Here is a 23280-nt window from a genome sequence, read left to right on the forward strand (position 1 = left end):
GCATTGAGTCATTAGAGCTACTTAGGAAAACATTTGTTCTGGTGCTGATGAGCTATCATGTCTAAACAATTGTTAAATGCATTAGACTAAGTGCCACAAAATTTCATATTGCATAAAAAAAGGTAATTAAAGGGAAAGGATCTGAAATAAAATAGCTCTGCTGACCCTAACTCAAAATCAGAGACTCATTGAGGCAAAATTTATTGTTATATTAAATAGTTATATAGTGCCATAACTTCAGCACTTCCCAGAAACAAAGGTGCAAGAAATCAGCTTGCACTCACAACCTAAATACAGCACTTGCCCTAAACATTGACAAACAACAACAGCGCATTAACTCCAGTAGTACTTACAGACACCGCAGTAATAATCCCCTCTCCCTAACCTCTAACCCCTGCCCCAATCCACTACTAATGAGACACAGTAAAACAAGAGGTAACTTGAAGTTGTTAATTTCAAAGTCACCTAGAGATCCTGTGAAAAAAAAATAATCAGATTCAATGCATGTATTAGCTAAACGATAAATACCTGTGCGTTCTACCTGCTCAGGCATAGTTTCAGACCATCTTTTTGAAACAGACTAGAGACTGCATGATCAGGCAAGAATTTAAAAAATGCACTGTAGTGCCAGGTGCCCAGTTAAATATAGCCATAAACCTTTCAGACAATGAAGTGAGGACTGCCAAATGAACTGCAGACTGTGGCACCTAAAGGCAAAAAGTGAAATTTATTAATCAATTTTCCTTCCCGCTCTCATGTTCGCTTGTAAAACCTAGATTGTAAAACAATCTTACGAGATCCAAAATTCTTCCGTTTTCTGCTTTAAATGTGAAAATGTTTTTATCCTCTGCTCCTAATTATAGCTTCTTTTTCTTTCTAAGAATGCATTTATCTCTTTCGGTAAAAAGAGCAGCAATAATATGTTGAACAACCCTGAAATAAATTTTGTCATGTAAAAAATTAATTACGCATTCCAAACCTGGTCACTGTAGTCCTCTGGGAATTGCCTCCGCACCTCAGGATCTGTAAATAATTGACAGATAATATTAATTGGCTTTGGATTAGTGAGCAAGCAGAGAATCACACATTAATATTTGATCAGAAGATGATAGCAACCCTGGCAGGGGATCCAAGGAGGGCAGCTGAGGCTGCTATGTTGATAAGAGCAGGGAAGGACTTTTCAAGGCTCTCCCTTTACCCTCCTCTAGAAAGAGGAAAAGTGTATATAAAACATACACACACAAAACAGATGAAAACATAAATGTGTGTACATGTACACACATACATCTACATATAATTTTATAACACGTCTTGGTGCTACACTGAATTTTAGGCTGTTACTTTGTGCAATAGCTTTCTGGCTGAAAATATTACTTCAAATTAATGTTAACAGAAAAGTTACACTCCTTAGAAAACAAAACATTCATCGAGAATTCGAAAGAGCTAATTAATATGGTCCTGAACCTCTGTGCCATCAGGAAAACAAATGTTAAACACGTCCGATTAGCAAGCACTCAGACTGATGCACTGTCCTTATTCCTTTGGCTTGTCAGAAAAAATATCATATCAATATTCCCTAAGAAGTTATGTTAAATTTAATTAGAGATGTTCATAAAACAACAAAATTGTTTTTGAAATTATGACTGAAATTATTTATATGACAACCTATTTAGAACAGCACGCTTCAAAGCCATCCGTTTTTCAAAGGAATATGGCTGAGAAGGCCAGATTCCAGACTAGAAAGAAATTATCTAATTATAAAAAAAATAAATTAAAAAATACAACAATCACAGAAGAGTTCAGAATAAGAAGTGTAACACAGAAAAACCAGCCAGTACCCTATCCAGTTTCTACCATTTGCACAAACTCCCTTGGTTTCGGTTGTCTGCAGCTTGGCACTGTGGATATACCCTTACCAGATGCTTCAATCTTTCTAATGTGTTTCCACAAATTTTGATTGTTATGTAGGGACAAGCTGCATATGCAATCACTACTGCTCCATTATTGTTATGCCACACCGTAACTGAGGCTTGGGGGGAAGAGTCTCGTTTTTATGACACAAGCACCGTATACTGTTGTTTTACCATAGTCCCACCCTAGATTTCTCATTGGCAAAGTTTATTTTAGTAATAAATTAGTTGATTGGCAATCCAATTGCTAGCAGATGCAAACTTTCTGATAAGGCGTATTCATTTTAAAATCAGAATTACAGCAAGACTGTAGGTTAATAAACAACTTTCTAGCTTAGCTTTTCCAGACATTCAGATGCTTCATTATACATTTTACTACTAAACAACAGTATACACAATATAACAAATTTTATACATGCATATGAGCAAACCCTTCTGCATTAACAGAACAAACTGTAAAGCAAGAGATCACCTTTTAAGCCTTAGTTTGACAATTCTTACACCTCTATGCTAAGTATGCAAAAATGCAAATAAATGAGAAGAGTTGAACTCACACCAAGAGTCCCTTATACTCAAGTGTTTCAAGTTACAACTTACAGGACAATACCTTTCATATTTCAGCAAAGCAAGCACATTATCAGTGGTAAGATGAAACTAATATCTACTATGATACATATCTTTACAACAAATTATTTGAGGCTAATCTTTCAGAATTTCACAGGAAATGATGATCACTAAAAGAAATTAACACCTTACTTTGTATACCAAAGTACGTAACATTTCTTAAGAAATTGGTAAAGAAAGGAGCCTGAAGCACAATACTGGCATTCCCCCCCGCACACCATTTTCTGCTGACCCATTGCTCCCAGACTTAGTAGATATGTTTGGATGTATACGCATACACAGTCACACACAGCATTTTATCATGTATCTATTTTTAAGAAAACAAGGAATTAAACTGCAACATAAATCCATAGTGTTTAGGGTTAACACATTCCTCCACCGATTGCAATCCACATTCACCATTCTTTAAAAATACAAACCAGATTAACCACACAAATAGTGTGTGTGTAAGAGCAGGTGCGTCGCTGGCAGGAAGGCCTACAGGAACGTATTTGACAGCACTCAGATAAACCCCGAAAGCTCATATTGAGATCATCATCCAGAAGACAGAGCTGCATTGTGTACCCCTCTGCAAGATGCTAACACTGGCTGATAAAATCTATTAGCTAAAAAGATGTCATGGGCAAATAAATACAAGCTGGTGCTTTTCCCATCTCTGAAGCTACCTTACAGACCACTCTCACTGAACTGAGACAAAACAGGATTTAAGTAACTTAAAAATCACAGCCAATGATTTTTTTTGTTTTGTTATGCTTTTATGGTTTAATTTTGGTTTATATACATCAACTTTCACTCAGAGTTTTTACTTAAATATGTTTTTTCCTACAGAAAATTACATTATTTTCCTACCTCGAATGTATGTGCTCTCAAGAAGCAAGGCTAAGCAGCGGCCACAGAAAACACTATATAAAATAAACAGGAAAGCCCTTCCCTGTTCCACGTGTGTTCCTACCACATGGAAGACAAAATACATCAACTTAGAAGAAACCAGAAGACCCCCATTCTCCTCATCTCTCTACAAGGACCACATTTTGTACATCAGTTGATGACAGTATGCTCTGAACAGCAGGGGCACAGTTGTCAGGACTGGCCCCTTCCCGGCCATTGTCTCCCACTGAGCGCTGTGCATAATAACGAGGCAGTTGGGATGATTACCAATGACGAGGAACAAACAATAACAGGTTTTCCAGTCACTACATCACAATCTGTATTTCTTTAACAGCCCTTGAAATCAATAGCTAGCAATGGGGAGGTATTTCAATTTTCAAAGTCACTGAAACATTTAACTGATCTGCTACAAAACGATTTTCCTTCATTCCTTCAGAAATTAGGCATTTCTGATTATTTGTTCTTTAGAGATAATACACACTAGTGAAATATTACACCACGGCTTAAGGTCTTCAAGACACACCAAAAATCAGGTCACCTTTATATTAGCTTAAGACTGCTGCTTCCAAAACCGAATGTTGTCAGTGCTCCTGCCACGGAAACAACCGCGACCCAGCGGCCCAGGAGCAGCAGCCCCCCAGGAGCAGCGACCCCACAGGAGCAGCAGCACCCCCAGGAGCAGCGGCCCCAGGCCCCAGGCTCCTGCTGCCCGCCCCGTGGCCTCCCCTCCCGGCGCGGCGGCGATGGTGGCTGCCAGCTCCACGGCGCGCGGTCGGCTACGTGCAGGCGCAGAAGGCCGGCCTCCGCCGTCTCCTGAGAAAAGGCAGCATGGATTATCTTCTGCTGCGGTACTTTGGATACCACAGGAGGCAGGTATGGCACAATTTCAGAACCCTGCCTACAGGTCAGCCAGCCCAGCAGTTTCTCATAAATCGTGAGTAAATACCCAGAGCATCTTTTGCTTCTATTGTGCCTTCAGTGAGTTGGGTAACGGGAGAAAGTTGAAAGAAAAACCAAAACTCTCCACACAGAAATATCAAAAAGCACAGGTAAGACACACTATGAAAATGAGCCTTTAAATCATTTAAGTAACACAAGATGGGGAGAGTTTCTAAATTCTTCCCCACAGCAGCTTTACTGTAGTATAATTTTTCCTTTGCTGTTAAATCTTCTTTAGTTCTTAACTAGTGCCATGCCACTTTTGTCTTTCAATACATACACTAAAAGATAAATTATTTCAGCCTTTTAAAGTTAGGTAGTAAGATACACACGCTGTGAGGTTCAGTGAGAAGACAGGACGAAATTTGCTGACCGTTTGCTGTGCTCTGGGGACTTGACCCAACCGAAGTAGATAGGATTTTTTTCAAGACCAGGGAAATGAGAACTTCTGAACTTGTCCTATGGCAAATGGATGTCCTCGCATATATTGCACTATTTCATCTCCCCATATTTAACATTTCCACACTGTAATTTAAAAAAGACACAACTGTGATCGGACTCCACACCTGAGGTAGTTTGTAGAGGTTCAAGGTGAATTCATTCTCATCCAAAACACAGTCTACGATTGCATTTTAATCCCCCAAAATGGATCATAGTGCTGAGACATTCCTAGGCTTTATTGCCTTTAATATAAATTAAAAAAATCTTATATCAACTGCGTACATTAGAAGAAATTTAATTTAATCCACAACGCATGAAATTTAACTTAATTTCTCATCCGCTAATTTCAGTGGAAATAACAGCAACATGTACTTAGCCGGATGCACCAAGTATCTTGTGGAATCGCCCTCAGCATCACGTACCTGTTGATCAAGACACCGGGAATACACACTGTGTATACAGCCTGCTTTTGATGACATCTCATAACAGCATCAGAATTGACATAACCTGGAACCCTACAGTTAAGAAAACCACCTTTAAATTATGCCTGGCAACCAAATGCTTGCACGTCCGCGTATTTTTACAAGTACTTTATATTTTACATTGCATCAGCTCCATCACTTCAGCTTTTATACGGTCTGGGAATGTTTACTAAACTTTCAGCATCCTTATTTGGAAAACACTACATAATGGAAAGAGAGACTGTCACACATCATTACAGCTTTCATCACTTTATCCATTCTTCATTGCTAATGCAACGTTCATTTAGAAGGTATTTTCATCTGTGTTTACATACACAATAAAGCGAGACAGACACTGACTTTATGAAATATAAACATCTACAAAACAAACATGACGATTACTCAGTAAGGCTCAGCTCTCCACTGAAAAAATCAGCCCAAGTTGCCTGCTGATCTATGCCTGCCTCAAGCCACAGCCGACACAACATCCAACTTCTGAACAGTGGCAAATAGGCATACCAATGGAAGAATACAGAAGGGTAGCTCAAACAGGACTTCAGTATTCAGCTTTAATCACCACCACTACTATCAGTAAAAACTCCTCAGCGGTCACATGTTCATGTCTTAACCGAGTATTTCATAATCAGATGCTAAATTAAAACTCTTGGTACTAAGAAGAGTCAACTTTATTTGATTCTTGATGTTCATACTTATCTTTAGAAGCCTTTGAACCAATGGTGTATCACGAATTTCCCTAAGATTCACAAGTAACTCCATGGAAGTCAGACTGGGTTCTCTTACCAACCTCCTAAGCCCTCTTCCCTGAGGATGCAGCTCCATACACAGCGACTGCTGCCCAGAAAACGTCGTTGGGCCAAAGACCACCTCCTTGTATTACCCACCATGGATGCTCTGTTCTGGGGAGAACCAGTTAGAGAAATAACAAAACCAGAAAACCAATACACATAAAAATAGATCACGTGCTTATTGTTGAAGCTGTTTCCTTTGTCACTTTGAAGAGGTGTTTTTTAGGGAAACTACCAACAGAGCAGCTCAAGCATTTCTCGCACGAACAGAACATGAAATTTCTGTCACTGGACATACTTTTTGTTTTGAAAAGGGGGAAGAGAAGACAATGCCATTTCTCTGAGACAGAGGAATAAAACTTTCTTGCACTGTGACAGCAGCATTTTGCTTCTTTGCTATGCATTTACAGAATATCATCAAATGGATAGCCCAAAGCATTGATCCCGCAATGTGTGAACACAGCAAGTTCACCAAGTTTCCAAGTTCTAAAAATTATTACCGCCTATAGAATCTTGTTCAATAAAAAGCCAAATAGGGAAGAATACTGAAATTAGCTGTGAACTGTATAATCCCATTGTTCAATTTCATGGCATTTAAGACACTACCTTCCCCTCCTCAAAAGTCTAGCTGCTAATCCATGCTGTAACCTGATTTAATTTTCCAGATGACAGGATGGGAATATGCTACAATGGCATATTAGTGTAACTATGCTGCTCTTTTACTCTCAACTTTTCATCAATCATAAAATGAAGAGTTTTGCTTTTAAAAGAAGCATGATTAAATACTTCTAAAAACAGCACATCTCAAATTGGTCTGCATTTGAAAGATACGGAAATTATAGAACCAGGGAAGTTCTTCAAAAATTCTCAGAAAACACTTCCCACAGTTAACCACACAAGCAATAACACATACTATCTTGACACATCTGAAAGAAAAAAAAAATCAGCTTCTTTAATCCATGCTGGCTACAAATCATTCAGATGAAGTAAACTTAAGTTTATTATACAGTGATAATTACTTAATTTTTCCTCGCTAAATGATTTAAGGCATTCATTTCTTTAAGGTCTTTACAGCTGCAACTCTTTTTTGTCCCTCTAAAATGAAATGGAATTCCATTCAGAGCAGCTTCAATTTCAACACCCATAACACATTATAGTACTTATGTAGCACAACGAAAAAGTAATTTTAAACTTCTTTCCAAACCTCTGCAAACTCCTTGATGTCCTGTATTCAGCACAGCTGAACACTTCTGCTTTCCCCCAAACTGCTGCAAGCTTTAGCGTGCAGATAACAGCACAGAGAGGGGGCAGGGGGAGGAGGGAAAGGGGGGGAGAAAACGAGGGAGAGGAAAAACCTACACTCAATACAGACCAGAAGCCTCAGAACAAATTCACTCAGAAAATACCTATAAAAGGATTTTTTTCTGAATGTAAAGCTTTTAAGACTTCAATTTTTCTTGTTAAAGTATTCCTTATTCTAAAAGTGTAAGAGTCCTAAAACCAAGATGTAAAAGAAAATTCTGTAATTGTGACTTCCAAACTATACTAAAAAATTAAACAACAGAAACACAAAACCAAATACTGCCAGCCTCACAACACATACAATTAAGTTATCCCAAATCATCACAACACCAACATGCACTGTAAGCACACACAGCAGGTGCAATATTCAAAACTACAACTTAAGAATAGTATGCAATGGAAATATTCACACAGGTGACTACATTTCAGAAAAAAAAAAAAAAGAGAGAAACACCTCTCACTTCTTGGATAAGAGGTGGGAAAAACTCCTTGTCTTGTACAGGAGGAAGGGGCTACATTCGTCTCCTCTTAGCAAATACCTGCTTAGGGGTTGCTGTCATGTCAGGCTGTTGCACTGTCCTGACTGTCCTTTAAAGGGTACGTAGCGCCCCACCGACCTCCCACTACAAGAAAATGGCAGTGTTAAGGATGGCATTTCCACTTTCCTCTGGCACAGTAACAACTTTGAGAGAATCTGTTCTTTTGTTTCAATACCATTTGAAAAACAAACGTACAATGAAACAGTATCAGAGAGCTAGCAAAAAACCACTGTAGTTAGGTCTCATCCAAATGCTAACACAAACATAACCAAAAGACCTAAACCTGAAGAGTTGGTTTAGTCCACATTTTATTTCAAGCCTCTCCTGCAGCATGAAGCAACTCCTTCCTGTCCCAAGGAACACGTTCGGCTCTTCCCTTCCAGAGCACCATGGGATGACGGGAACAAGAAGCAACAGACCAAAGAAAACACGTGTCAGAGTCAAGATATGAAAAGCGATTAGTAAAAGGGTATCAGAAAAGTCATGTATCGGAGTAGGTAGACCCTTTTCTAAGGTATCATGTCCATCTTCAACTGCTGTTGTTCAATGTCTTGGATTCTCGTAGGGAAGTTTAATCAAAACTTTACCATTGCTTTTAATGGAAGATGAGAAACAGTTCTGATGCTACCCTAGTGAGAAATAGACAAAATATAGTTGGGGAATTACCCCAATGCTAAATCCTTAACTTCTTCTGCTTTGTCCACATGGTGCTTTAAGCCAGCAGGCAGCTAAGCACCACAGAACTGTTCACTCACTCCGCTATAGCAAGAAATCGGTCTAAAATCGGTTGTATAATAGCAGATTCATTTCTCTTCTACTAACAGTCTACACTGTAAGAATAAGAACAAATTAGAAGGCATAAGATCTCTTCAGTGGTCAGAAAACTCAGAATTATCACTTTACACAGAACACAACAAAACTTTCAGTCCAGATACATTTTTAAACTGATGATACTGATGTAATTAAAGCTAGAACTGTTAGAGGGGATGCTAAGAAAGAGCTAAAGCTAAAATAACAAGAGACCATATACAGAAGACAAAAGAGTACTTATTTCAAATCCTGTTTGCTACATGTTTCTAACATCTTTATTTGAGGTCTTCAGTTCTTTTATATGCATTGGTTAATTACTTTGGTGATACCTCAGGTCCACATTACAGCCCGGTTGATCAATCTTTTCAGTTTGCTTTACTATGCACTTAAGGGGATATTTCTCTCCATAACCATCTGTTCTTCAAGTGATAGCACATTTCTGGGTTGGTTGAAATCTAAGCCAAACTCCAGGAGCAAATTTCAAATGGGCTACACTTTTAATTCTTTTTCCCTGAAATTTTAGTCAAATTACACAGTGGCTAAAACCTAGAAAAATACAATTAGGTAACATCCTAATTCAATGTTCAAGAAACCCACAAAGCGTGGCTTTTGAAATGGTGTACAGGCTGCCTGTAATAATTATACAAAACAGGTTAAATGCAGAAACTGAGTAGGAGCACATCATTTAAGTAGGCCTCTATTGTTGGTTTTCGTTTGTTTTTAATTTTTAATTGATTTTTGCTTGATCAGGATGTTTTTTCTTGTAATCTTTTCACCACACCATAAATTTAAAGGAGATATGCTCAGGCCATGAATTCTGAAGTCGTTTCTCTCCTGCCTCTTTGTATTTATATTCTGAGACAGCAGAGTTGCCTGGTGACAGCCTCTTCACTTCAACAGCAGCTGGCAAGCCCTCCTTGTCCTGAAAATATGTAAGAAATGGTTAACCAATATTTCATGCTATGATTTAAATGTGACAATCTGGAAGTGCCAGTACCACACAGGTTAAGATTTAAAAGACAAAAAATTAAATTAAAAAATCGTCATATCTCAGAAGCAATGAAGGAAGAAAGGTAAAGAGACCTTCTCCACGTGGAACTACATGCAGCAAATAGAAATCGAGTTAGCGCATCGTCTGGAGTTCAGCAATACCCGACATGAGCAGTTACTGCATAAATCTGCCTATTTAGTTTTTACTTCCAGAATGCAAATTCTCAAGTTATGCAAGATAAGACCAAAGCAACTAGAAAGTTGACATTTTTACAGGAAACAGCCACCCCCCTTTAATATTTACAAGACATGTATTTCCAATTGCTTATGTATGCCTATCTGCTTTCCCAAGATTACTGTTTCTGCTGAAGGGTCAAGCGTATGTAGCCCCCAAAAAAGTTTCTTCAAGCTAGCTTTTTACAGCAAAAATAAAACATTTATGTTTGATAAAGTGACAGTTTATAGCCAACTTAATTCATACATAACATTGGCATGTTAATAAGCACTTCCATTCAAAAAAATCCTTATTCAATTAATTTTAAGAGAGAAACTTTTACATAATGTCACATTTTCTATTTTCCTGTGTCAGCCGTTTAATTTCTAATTCTCTTTGTTGTTTTGAAGAAAGCCAGGAATAACATTTTAATGCAATACTGATTTTTAGGGATACCATATTACAAGGAACTCACTTAAACCCACAACATGGCCATGACAATCAGTCAACTACGTTACAAAACCTAAAGAAGTTATTAATGAAAACAAACAGTGTTTTCCAACATAATTCCAGACTTTTCTTACTATAAAATTCTTCTGAGTTTTATAAACATTTTCCAAACTGCTTTATTTTCACCATTTTGGGTTTTGGTTTTAACGACGTTATGGTTATTTTAATTTGCCAATAACCTATATTTTCCATGTATTAGAGAACACTTTACGGACTATTAACTTTTTTTTTTTATCACTTTCTCAAATTCAACCATAATAAATTCAGACAGACATATTACTAGGAGAATGCATACCAGTACTGCATAAATATATTCATTGACATACAGACCATCACATTTCAGGTTTAATCTGAACTGACTCAGAAAGCACTTGGAACACAAGTGTAACCAACCTTAAGTTCTTGAAGTGTTATAATACAGTAAAATTGAAAAAAACACAACACACACACACACAAAACACTACTCTTCAGCAATTGTATAATTGCTTAAACTACACAGAGAATACCTTCTTGGTTACACAAGCAACAGTGAATACTGATTTCTAAGCCTGAAGCTATGTAACTTTATAACATTTAAAATTCTGACCTTACTTTCATACTTTCAATATTGATAGTATCAAACCGTTTCCAGTTTCAAAGTTATCACATGCTACTTCTGTAGAGTACCACCTGCTCCCAATGACACTGTTACATGTCATTGATCTGTGCAAATATCATCTCCTATGGGAATCTCCCTGAAAGCAATAGGAGACCTTATAGAAAAACTCTTCAGAATAGTTTTGGGTTTTGATGCCTTCAAAATTTCTATATCTACATCTCTGTTTATGTCAGGATGCTTTAGTTATTCAAATGGCATCAAACAGATTCTATCAAAGATGAAATTGTGCCACAGGAAACTGGGAATCCCATTATTAATTCTATTGTTTTTCTGTACTGGAGATCTTCACTTGTTGGAACATACAGCAAAATATACACCATCAGTCATGCACGGAGTCTGATTTACATTCATATATCATTATCAGTAAAGAACAGACAGACCTATAGATCATTTTTGAGGAGACATTTTTATAACAAATAACAGGATGGTCGTGGTTTCTTCAACAACACACACAACCTTAGAGCTTCACACTTAACTTGCTTCCACTACTGAAATCTGTGGTTGCTAAGGGCCCTAACTGACCACTAGGTTCAATGGTCATCAACTCACTCCTGATTTTTTAAGGCATATAAATTCATACATAAAAGACAGCAGCCTTGTACCCTCCGGTACTTAATTTCATCTATTTTGCTTCAGCTTGAACTGCGTAACATTCCCATCTCAACTTATCTCACATTAGTGGTCTTCATTCTACCAAAACGGTAACAAAAACTTCTAAGGGCCAGGGAACTGGAAGAGAGTTAAAAAACAAACAAACAAAGAAAAAGCAAAAGAAATCAGAGACTGGTCACGGTGAGCGTCAACTACAGCCACAGTGTCGCTGCAGCCTTGTGAAAGCCTTACCAGCGAAAGCATTAAATGAGAGGAAAGTTTGTAAAAACAGGGAGAGCATTCAATTCACTCTCCTGCAAAAACTTTCTGTGGAGTCAGATGTGTTAATGACAGATATGAGCTTCTTGAACACTATTCAAAGTTTAGTGGAGAGGGTGCAGGGGAAGAGGTCCCGGCTTGGAAAAATACATCTCATCTAGCTAATGACCATGAGATGACAGTGAAAGAAAATCACTGAGTGTTCAGCTACCCAAAATGACTTCTCTCTTTCGGCATAAAAGTTCATTAACGAGACAGCATCAAGAACTGGAGGAGAACTGTGGGTATATTTACACTTGCAGTATTGACCTGTTTTGTATGTGCAGTGCTTTCAGCTACTATTAACAAAGCTCACTTTATGCCATGTGTGATGCTATAATAAAAGACAGCCTCTAAGAAAAGAAGTTTAGCACATTTAAAGCAATACCATCAGTCTGAAGAGTTATTTGTTTTACATAAAGAGGAGCTTGATGATGTTCAGTGCAACCAGAATGGAAATCTATCATCTCACTAAAAATGTTTAAAATATTTTTGTCAAGGTAGAAAATGGAAGTCTATCAAAAAGATTTTTAACTGCAAAATGGAAATGCACTGAAAACATTTTAAGACATTTGATACTGCCAAGATGTATGATAGCATATCACCAGGTACCCATATACTTCTGAAGTAGTGAACTAGTTTAATTTTGAGCTCAAACATTTCATAAATCACATTATATTCATTTACCATCCAGCCCTGAAAATCAGGTGTATATAAATCTAACAATTTCATTCATTTCTATTCTCTTTTCCTTGCCCAGCTTTATTACACAGCAAAATCACAGCTATATTTTCAGACTTTTTCAAGAACTCTGCCAACTCTTTCCAATCTGCCCACCCTTAGCAGCAGCTTTGCTGAAAACAATTTTTTCCTTCACTGTGAATTGCAAAGGAAATCTAAAAATGCAACTTGAATCCACTTCCACATTTTTTCTCCACAGATTTATCTACAAGGTGGTGAAGTGCAGATGGTCATCGACTCCCATTGTGCTGACACGCAAATCTCCTGAGGATGACTACAGAAACAAGGAGCGTAACTTGTTAGGGTGAGGTGGCAGCACAAACATTCTCTCAACGGATCAACACTGACTTGCAAGAACATCTAGCATTGCACAGAATAGGAGGGAAAGACGTGTCCTACAGACAAAAAGTCCTCAGATGAAACTTCTCAAAGTGAGAAAGCTGATGGAGAAGGAAGTAAGAATGTTCACAGAGACTTCTCCCATGGGGCTTGGCAGAAACCTGGCTGGTAGCTAGAGGTCAGCTTGTGTTATCGCACACAGCCATATGCACCGATAAGCAGCAAGATGAGGGGGAGCAGTTTTTAAACAAATCTTAAAAACTAAAGCAAGCTCCAGAGCAGTACAGTATGTCCAATAGATCCAGCTGCTTTTATCACAGACAAACACACCTTAAAGAGGAGTGTACAGTCTCTTTTCTCATTATCTCATACCACGCCTAATTGGGCTTCCAAGCTCCTTGCTCCCTAGCTGCCGCTTTGAGACCTGAGTTCGCCCACCTTTGTACCGCCAGCAGGGGAGTCCAGTCTCTTGGTTGAAGAGAATCAACAGGTCACTTCTGCAAACTCTCCTTCCCGTTAAACTCCGTTATTTGCCCTATATCCTAACATCCATTTCAGAGTACAGAAGAGAACAATATTTACAGCACTTTTCCTTGAAAAAAGTAAACATATATATCACTAACTGCAAGGCCGCAACACGAATATCTCACACCACCACCATTCCATAGCAGCTCTACTCCCATTTCTAAGGCAATCAAACTAACGGCAAAGTTCTCTCCATCTTTTTAACACAAGCATATATGTTTGATTTTTAAACATGAAAGATTAAATTAGAAGCTACACACACAAACACAACTCCTTTTAAAAAGACTCAAAACACTGTATTTACATCTACTAGTACTCACTTTATTACTACAACCTTTATAACCGAGCTTAGGTTTGCTTCAAACAAAACAGGGTTCTCAGCAATACAAGCAGAAGAAAAAGCCCTGCATACAGTTAGTCTACAAAGAATTAACTGGATTAATTAGCAAGGGATTTGAGAAGCAGCTTGGAGCTAGAAAACCAAAACACTAAATTGTTTAAATACTTTGGCAATGGATCAAGGTTTCTAGGCAGCCCTATGTTCCATTCTCTCCTTTTTTTGCTCGGTGTTTTAACACATTTAACCTGACAAGGTACTTTTTCGTGAGATATGAATGACACTGTCAAAATACCAAAAAAGAAGATGTGAATTAAAAAATGCCACAAGCTGTTAGCAATTCTGCCAACATGTATGAGCCCAGGCAACATTAATTAAAAATCAATAGCTTAGGACATAAATAGCTCTTATCTCCGTTATAGTATATTTCTAACATAACTCTTTATTAAAGAAAAAAGCCAATGTCTTTGCTATTATACTGACTGAATTGACCACAACAAAGCAAAGAAATACAGCAAAAATGCTGAGCAAAGAAACACGTATGAGAGAGGGAGGACAGGAGCATGAATGATTGGAATGTTTCAGCCTTGCACTATCATTACCACATAACTGGTTGGAAAGAGCCATGCTGCAAATACTTGCAGAAGAAGTTACCAGGAAGAACACGTCAGGTTTTTACTGCTAATATTGTTCTATACAAAAATCCTGCATGGCACGGAAATAACAATAACATACACATCTTCCTGTCAGCTAGAGCTTATTAATCAGTATTTTTATTATGCATCTTAACTAAGGATTAAGTTACTGTGAATTCTCTGATAATTACAAAATAAATGTGAGAAAAAGAGACCACAAAGAGCATATCTTTAATGATACGATCTTCAAACTAAAGTTATATTAGAAGGAATCTATGCTAAAAGATTTAAACTAAGCTAGGAACTTAAGCCACCACTTTTGAAAGCTGTTTTCAAGCATCTAGCTTACAGACAGTCGAACATTTGAAAGACTTAAACCCACTTTCTAATAAAAGACCACCTAAGACCACACATCAACCTGAGTACGCACTTTGGGTCTGCCATAACCCCTACACAACTATGGCACTTAACTTCTGAACAGTTTCTACATAAAATTTATTAAGAAAGAATAGAATAAATAAGAACCATATCAAAACGGAAAGGTTAAGTTCAGTTTTAGTTTTTTTGTCTATTTGATTAGTTATTAACGATGGAAATATCAAATAACTCTATCAAGACATGCATACCAGTCTAAATAAAGGATGAAGAAAGAATACAACCAGGCAAAAAGCCATTTAGTGAAAATTTTCTTATTTGAATTCAAAATAAAAGGGAAAAAATCATTTACGTAAGAGCTATGTATGCATTTGCCAAGAAAATAAAACTTTTGAAGTAGCTATACAAACTCCAGTTGAAAAGCCGATCATAAAATTGTAGCACCCTTAAAGTGAAGTTCTCAGGACCAAAAGGATTATTTTGAGTCATGGCTACCAATATGAGCTCTCAGGGGCATCTTCTATCAGCTAACCATATGCAAGTGCAGCTCCACTCAACTAGAGAAGACAGGTTTGCTATACCTGCAGACGAGCAGCAACACCAAACAGTTAGTAATGCTACGGTGGACAGCCAGTCATTCAGCAATTCAAGTCTGGAACATATGAAGAGGTTGCATTTATTAAAAACAAGCACTAGAGATGAGCCAATTGTTTCCACTGGAAAGATATTTTTATTATTATTTTTATTTTTTTTGAGAAATACTGATCTGAAACACTGAACATATACATACAGAACACTACCTTAGTAAAATCATATGTCAAACAGAGCAATACCTACAGTAATAATCAGATTAAGTAGCAACTTCCATTATGGCAATACAGTCATGAAATACCGAGCTTTCAGATCTTACATAACTTTTCATTGAGTCCATCGGATTTCATCTTCTATTAGCTGAACTTTGGAACATTGCTATTTCTTTCTCCTCCCCTCACCACAACCTCACATTCCAAAAATTCAGATTATTGATTAGAGTGCAGCCCAAGAAAATCAAAAGGTTCTGTTCACAATATGCAGACACCAGGTGTGAAGACAGGGAAAAAAACAACCTCACTGTCCATGAGGCCTTTTGTTCTGTCTGTCTCCTCACTGAGCTACAGTCAGAAACGTGTGCTTCTGTGGGGCAACAGTGTGAGTGGGGAGAAGGGGAGCCAAAAAAAAAAAAAAACTTGTTGCTGTTTTATAGGATTTCCTTAAACTACCTGGATTCTCAACTGTTCAACTTCCATTCAAGCTACTGCCAATTTCAGTTAACCTTGTTTATGTACGGTGCATCAAATACAAGTCGATGTTACTGCATTTGATATAACAAGATTCCCTCATCTAAGAAGTTAATTACACAATGTTAATTTTTAGTAGAAGAGTTGCGTTAGGCCACAGAACCACAGTTCCCCAATTTGAATGAATTTGAAATTCCACAGAGATCCTCCAATAATGCTTTATCTCATTGTAAAAACACAAACCATCACTTCATTAACATTTCAATCATCTACTCCATTGAAGGTTCAAGAAAACAAAATAATTCAGAGGCTCTGTTACATCATCTGTCTCCATTTTATTATAAATTAAACTGATTATAAGATGAAGTAATTTATAAACTCTTTCAAAAGACGATTTACATTTTTCTTCTACGACAATGAAGGTATCCCCCTAATATACTCCACTTGTGTTCAATACTAACCAAAGATACTTACAGTATATATATGAATGTATGTGTACGTATATATATATATATATCAGAAATATCTTCCACTTTTTGATATATGTCTTGGGATTACTTTTAGCATTCTAACACTGTTTATAATACTGGTACAAATACTGCCACCAATAAAGAAACAAACATTAAAAAAGGTGTCCTTTAAGCTTTCCTTTAAGGCATCTACCATAATGGCATAATTTGCTCTGGACATCATTAAAATGTAAAGTTAATGAGGATTCAGCTGAAAACACAAGAAATGTAACCTATTTTCAGGCAAAACTTCTAACACTGCAATCAGAGGGAAAACCTCTTTGATGTCTCTTTGTCTCTTCTCATTAATTTTCTTTTGGTTTAAAAAAAACACAAAGGCTGTTTAAACTAAAAAATGCATAGAAGTTTAAACATGGTAATTATAGTCAAGCTGCAATGAAGTCAATAGGTTTTTAAAACTCCGAGATAAACAAAATTGAGGTGTATGACTATTTTTAAAACCTTGTCAATATTCGATTCCAATTGTCCATGCGATGTCCACTGTATTCCAAGCATTTAGCCTAGGTAGAGAATTGATTCAGGATGGTTTAGTGAAGGACCTAATCCTGTATCCAGGGTAAAGCAAACTATCAAGAAGAAATACATCAAAATGAAAAGTGCTACAATTGCTGTATTACTGGGTACCACATTTGGTATTTTAAGTGCAACAAGGCATGCATTTTGCAATCTCCATGTGAGAGAGATGGCAAAACATGAGATTCTGCTATTTTCTACCTCTACATTTCATTAAATAAAATACTGAACAGTTAAATAATTCTATTTATTCACTAAATCTATTTTTGTTTATGAATACTGCTAAGGTGTACACAAAGCTATACACTCCTATTTTAATATGTTAATTATTTCCAGCAGAAATTACCTTTAAAAGCTATTCAATTGCATACTGCTTACAAAATCTACAATGCATGGAAGTGGTATGTACTTTTAGTGAATAGTTTATGAGCAGATTTTCTGAAACCATAAATGAAAACAATAATACTATTAAAAACAAAACAAGATGATTTATTAGAAACAAAGGTAAGGCACTTAATCCATTACATAAAAGCAACAAATACACAGGAGAAATGTTATCTTCAATGTATAAGGACGTTAATTACAGGAGAGCAAAATAAGCAAGTATCTATATCACTTTCCATGTACAAATATCATCTCTAGATAAGTCGGGATGAGATCAATGTATTAGTCTATGACAATTACAAGTATGAATTTTAATGCATTTGTGGGTATAGGCTATAATTCTATAGATAATGACCTGCTCTGTATGAATCTATTTTAACTTGCTTGATAGACTATTCAAATTAAACTGAGTGAAGGTGCAACAGAGAAATATCAGATAAAGTCAGGTGTTACTTTAGGTGCAAGCGAAGAGCAGCTTCAGAAGACAGTCTCATACTTATTGCAAAGGAAAGCGTTGTGTTTTGCTTACTTGGTTGGTTTTTATGTTGCTGGCGGGTGTTTTTTTGTTGTGTTTTTTTTTGTTTGTTTGTTGGGGGGGGGGGGGGGGGGGGGGGAGGAGGCATTGGGTTGGCCTTTCCCTCAGGCCAGTTCTGTTCAGCTGCCTGTTGAAGAGATTTCCTAAATTATTGTCCATTCTGCCTGAGCTGTTTCTTATGTCCTGGTATCTCTTCTGACTTGCCTGCACCATCCTTTACTGTCCTATTCACAACAATATGAAGCACGTGATTTTAATATTAAGTGAAATACGAAGCTTGCAAATACATAAAGTGAGGAAGCCTGACTCTACTGTATACCTGTGCTGTGATACCTAACCAGACATTTTGTCTTCATGTTTCAAAATCTGATTTTGAGTCGCATTCATGCTTATAAGCGTTTTTCCACACACCGTCTCTTTTCAGTACCTTTGGAATAGAATAGAAAACCTCAATGACCTCTAACGTATCTTACAGGTCACATAGACATACCTGAAGACTTAATTGTTTACTTCAGAGATAAAAGCATGTAAGAACCAATTCAAAAGAGGTAATGTTGCTGATGTTTATATTCCTAACTATGTAGTTTCAACATAAAAGACCCTTCAAATGAAGTAAAGATGGGATTCAGTTAATCCCAGTAGAATGTAATGGGAGTTGCAACTGTAATTCCCTTCAGCACCATACAAAATCCTTGCACAAATTCAGTGTGTAAAAGATACTGCTTAAAAAAGAATAGTCACAGCAAGTTCTCCACCCCCTATTTTTCCCCCCCCAACCGTTCCCTTGGCATGTGTACTGTAATAGCTGATGAAGACTGAGACAGACCCCGTATTTTGGCACTGCTAATATTCCTTTGGCAATAGTTCTTCATTCACTCTCCTCCTCATCTTTTAACTGCAGTGCTTTCCACCCAGATTATGACTTTCTACATGGTCCTTCTACACAGACTTGTATTATTTAACTATCTACAGTAGGCATCGTTTATTTTTACTAATTTGTCTATCAAATTAAAAAATATTACTCTCCACATGGCCAGTAACAGAAGACTTCAGAAAAAAACAAGCAACTTAATTATTTACTGGGAAGAGGGAGATGAGATGGGATGGGACACAGACACATTAGCCCCTTTGCAAGTATAAACAGAACCTCCTGAGATTAAAACCATTCTGAATCCTAGATTATCACTACCAGCTCTTCGCTCCCACCCCCTCCATCCGAGACTATCATCCTTAATCTGCAGGTCAAACTTCCTGGTTTCCATCCCACTCTTCTGTGAAATAGGCTTTATTAGAAAGCATATGTGAAACTGTTTCCAACCAAAAAAGACATAATCATCTTCCCAAGAGCCAATAGATGTGTCAGATCTGCTGGGCCACAGCAGGGCCAAATCCCTCAACTCATCAGTCAGGACTCAGCAGCATTGCCTTGGCGTTTCTTCTCACTTCTCACTTGAAGAAATCCAGTGGCGAGCCGGTGAGACACCTTGCTCACAGATAATGAGTATGTTCAGATATAAACAGAATATAATACAGTGATTAAAATGTATCCTACCATCACTGTTATTCACAATCACTACGACAGGGAAGTGAACCACACACTAACCCGTAACTGGGCATCAGCACACAGCAGCATTTCATACAGAAAACTGCAGGGTCAATTTTTTCTCTAGTAGCACAAAAGGTTAGGGGGTTTTGTTTTTTTAATATACAGCCATGGCTGAACCAAAACGGTAGTCTTGGATTCATTTCACGCCTATCTTAAAAGCCACCCCCAAAAAAGAAAGACAAAAACAGCACACACCACAAAAGAAAAAAACGTCTCTTTTTGTTCGTGACAAAAAATATCACATCCCAGAGAAGCAGACCAAAACTGCCTAGGGCACTCTGCTAGGCCTCTTTTTGAATTAGAGTTTACATTCTCTTCTTTCAAGGAACTACGTAAAACAAAAAGAACCAGCAATGAAAATAGACCTGGTTCCTCTTTTGTTTTACCAATTTTACTTTGCTTGCTTGTTAAACTTATTTGCTAGGTAGAATTACTGACCCATGTTCCCACAGACTAAACATGGTCATGACTCCTAAAATCCAGTATTTCTATCGAAGACACTCGTAAGAAGTGTAAGTACAACTCTGGATGGACAGTCGTTACCAGGACACTGCTACCAGCATTAAGCAAAATAAATAAATAAATAATAAAAATCCCTAGTCTTAATCTACAGGGAGTCTTCTTTAAAGACATTGTTTCTTCATCTGAATGACACTCTAATTAAAGTTCTTTACAAGTCACAGAAGTGTCTATGTTGAAATTAACAACTGGTTTTAGATGGACTAAGATTTAAGCAAAAGTTAACAGCATTAATGAGATCACCTGTTGCAATTAAATAAGGACAAACAAAACCAAACCACCTTGGAAATTTTTGTGACTGAGCAAAAACTAAAGTTAAAATTACTCCCTTAGATTAAGTAACCACCCCCATAACAACAACTTTTTTGACTCTACTCAGAGTACAATCTGCTTGCAGTTATTGGAATAACAGCCCGACTCTTAAAGGAACACATTAACAGAGAGTTAATTGCAACAAGTGCTTCATCAAATTCTTAAACGCTTCAAATGCTGAAATATCAAATGCTTCAGTAGCATTTGGTATCTAAATTGAGTCTCTCAAGAACTCTTTAAAAAGAAGAACCACTCAAACCTCTATAAATTCAAGAAAAACTACAAATACAGCTAGTGAATGAAAATAATTTGTTAAAACCACTAAAAACCTCCCTAAAAAAGTTTCAGTTTAGCAGTTAATTTCAACCTGCAGTTAAAAAGGCACTAGCTGTCAGTCAGTTTTCTCACCCAACTCTATCATGAAAAGAAAAACTGACAGATCACAGGAGCTTGCCTTTGTAAACCAATTCAGGAACTTTCATGCTTCTTATTTGTTAGGTTAAAGGTTAAATTGCTGACCTCTGCCCTCCTGCTTAGCAGCCTTTCCCTTTTTCTGTAAAGCTTTATTTTGGGGCTGTATTTACATGGATTAGTCTCTTTTCACGCTAAGAAGGAATCTGTTCACAGCCAAAGCCTTAGTTCTGGTTGTACAAAAAGCAGTCACAATTATTCAGCAGCAGACAATGACCATATTGTGGATTTACAAAAAAACCACCTCAGCCATGGCAAGTTCTGTCCTTGCTGCACAAAACAATAGAAGAAAAATCTTATCAAGCATTCAAGAGAAAGCAAACAAAGCAGGCCCACTGTGAACTTGATGAAGATGTCAAGCTCCTTTAAAAAAATATAAATCAACAAAAGAGTTTAAAGTCTTGTGAGTAAGACTTTCTGTGCTGAATTTTTCTCTCTAGTTAAACAATGCCAGCAGCAGCAATATAGCACAGACTGGTAAATACTTGTGCAATAGAAAAGATTGCAGACAGAAGTAGTTAAAGGATGAAGCAAGAAGGACGAACAACAGATCTCTTTCCACAAAGTAAGTTAGAGAAATGGAAGAACATTCATAACTAACATTTTTGGTCTTTATTAAATCTAGTATCATCAGATAAGAACAGACCTAAGAAAAGTTTTAACTAAAACATATGATGACTTGCAGTATGACAAATTCTGATGTTTCATAAAGTGATTTTCTCCTCAAATTGAGTTCCATATTTAATTTATACTGTAAAATCCAAACTGGGAACTGTCTTTGAACAGAACAGTTCAGACAATGCTACTTACTTGATCCGGACACTTCAGTCCTAGTAAGTTCTTTGTGAAAGTTTTCCACCTTGTAGGTACTCAGAAGAAAAGCAATCAAATGGAAACAGGAAAACAAAGAAGCAGCTTAGAAGAATTAGCATTCCTAGATGCTAGCCATCTCCTTACATTTGGTTATTTTTCCAGTCCTGCAATAGGAAGTTGGGTGTAGGTACACAGTGTCACACAGATAGGACAGGAAAACTTGTAATACCCCAATTAAGGAACACGTTCAACACAAAGCCCTTTTTTACTAGAACATAATGTGAACTTTGCACTTCCTTTGTTAGTCCTAAATATTTAGTATGCTACCTATTTCTCAATACATAACAGGCAAACTTCAAGCAACAAAATGCTTCCACTTCACAAAATACAGGTTGCTCTGACAGATGCACAGGTAGGGTTTACAGTCTTTTGAACTACCAACTCTTAACTCTACTCAAGTACCAGTGTTTACGTTCAAGACAATACTTGATCTGTTTTGGCAGGTACTGATGTGGCAGTGAAAGTTACAACATAGGACAGAGAATGGCAAGGGGCAGCAGCACGTGCATTTGGCACAGGCAGAAGCCTGCTGGTTCCCTCTGCCTCGGAAGTCCTGTCACGGGAACCACAGCGACAACCGTAGAATACTTTTAGGGCCCGAGTACATCGTGACATCTCCCTGTGGAGTTAAGGGCTTCGATTAGTTTCAGTTATAACATTCGTGATCTACTGGCAGGTGGGGGAAGAGCTATTACAACACAGGGCTAGAACATGAAAAGTAAAGAAGGAAGTACTTAAACTACTCACAAGCTTCTAGTAGGAACAAGATTAGTAGTACATGCTACTCTCAGAGCCAATTCAAATGCAAATTCCATCCTTTCTCTCAAACAATGATAAACTCCCTCAGAGTTAATAGTTTCCTTCTAAGATTCATCTCCCTTTTCAACTTAGTGGTATGTTTTCGAGAAAAGAAAGAAGCACATGGCGAGTCTTCCAGCAAGACCTTTTAAATTCTGTCATAAAAGAAGTAGTATAAACTACATTTCCTTTACTAATCCAGTGAACATTTGTTAAACTCTAGCACACTTACACTATGTCCATGCTATCACATTTAGGCTTCCAACTTACCATCATTTTAAATGAAAAAAAAAATAAAAAGAATGAAAGAAAGAAAAATCCTTTAACTGTACTAAACCATTTCAGCTTTTTCCTTGAACACACAGCAAGAATTTATGCTACACTCACAAAAAGATGAAAGATGAGGTCCTTGGAGAGAAAGGCCTTTGGCACACTACATGGTAAAGCTACAGATTTGACGTACTTTTATAATGTCTGCTTTGGCGAGAACACAAAAACCCCATACAAAA

General features: G+C 37.3%; 1 protein-coding gene across 9 annotated transcripts in view; it reads right to left on the reverse strand.

Annotated features, from left to right (window-relative positions):
• DENND1A (DENN domain containing 1A) overlaps nucleotides 1–23280 on the reverse strand; it is a 193096-nt gene that overhangs the window by 157882 nt on the left and 11934 nt on the right. For all 9 annotated transcript variants that reach the window (XR_014574385.1, XM_083806957.1, XM_083806962.1 and 6 more), the window contains one exon: nucleotides 980–1023. Coding sequence is in view for 6 of the 9 variants with exons in the window: in XM_083806957.1 (XP_083663083.1) it covers nucleotides 980–1023 (44 nt within the window). In the remaining 3 variants the exon portion in view is untranslated. The remainder of the gene's footprint in view (nucleotides 1–979; nucleotides 1024–23280) is intronic.

Source organism: Anser anser (assembly GCF_964211835.1).
Source record: "Anser anser genome assembly, chromosome: 21".
NCBI classification, from domain to species: Eukaryota; Metazoa; Chordata; class Aves; order Anseriformes; family Anatidae; genus Anser; species Anser anser.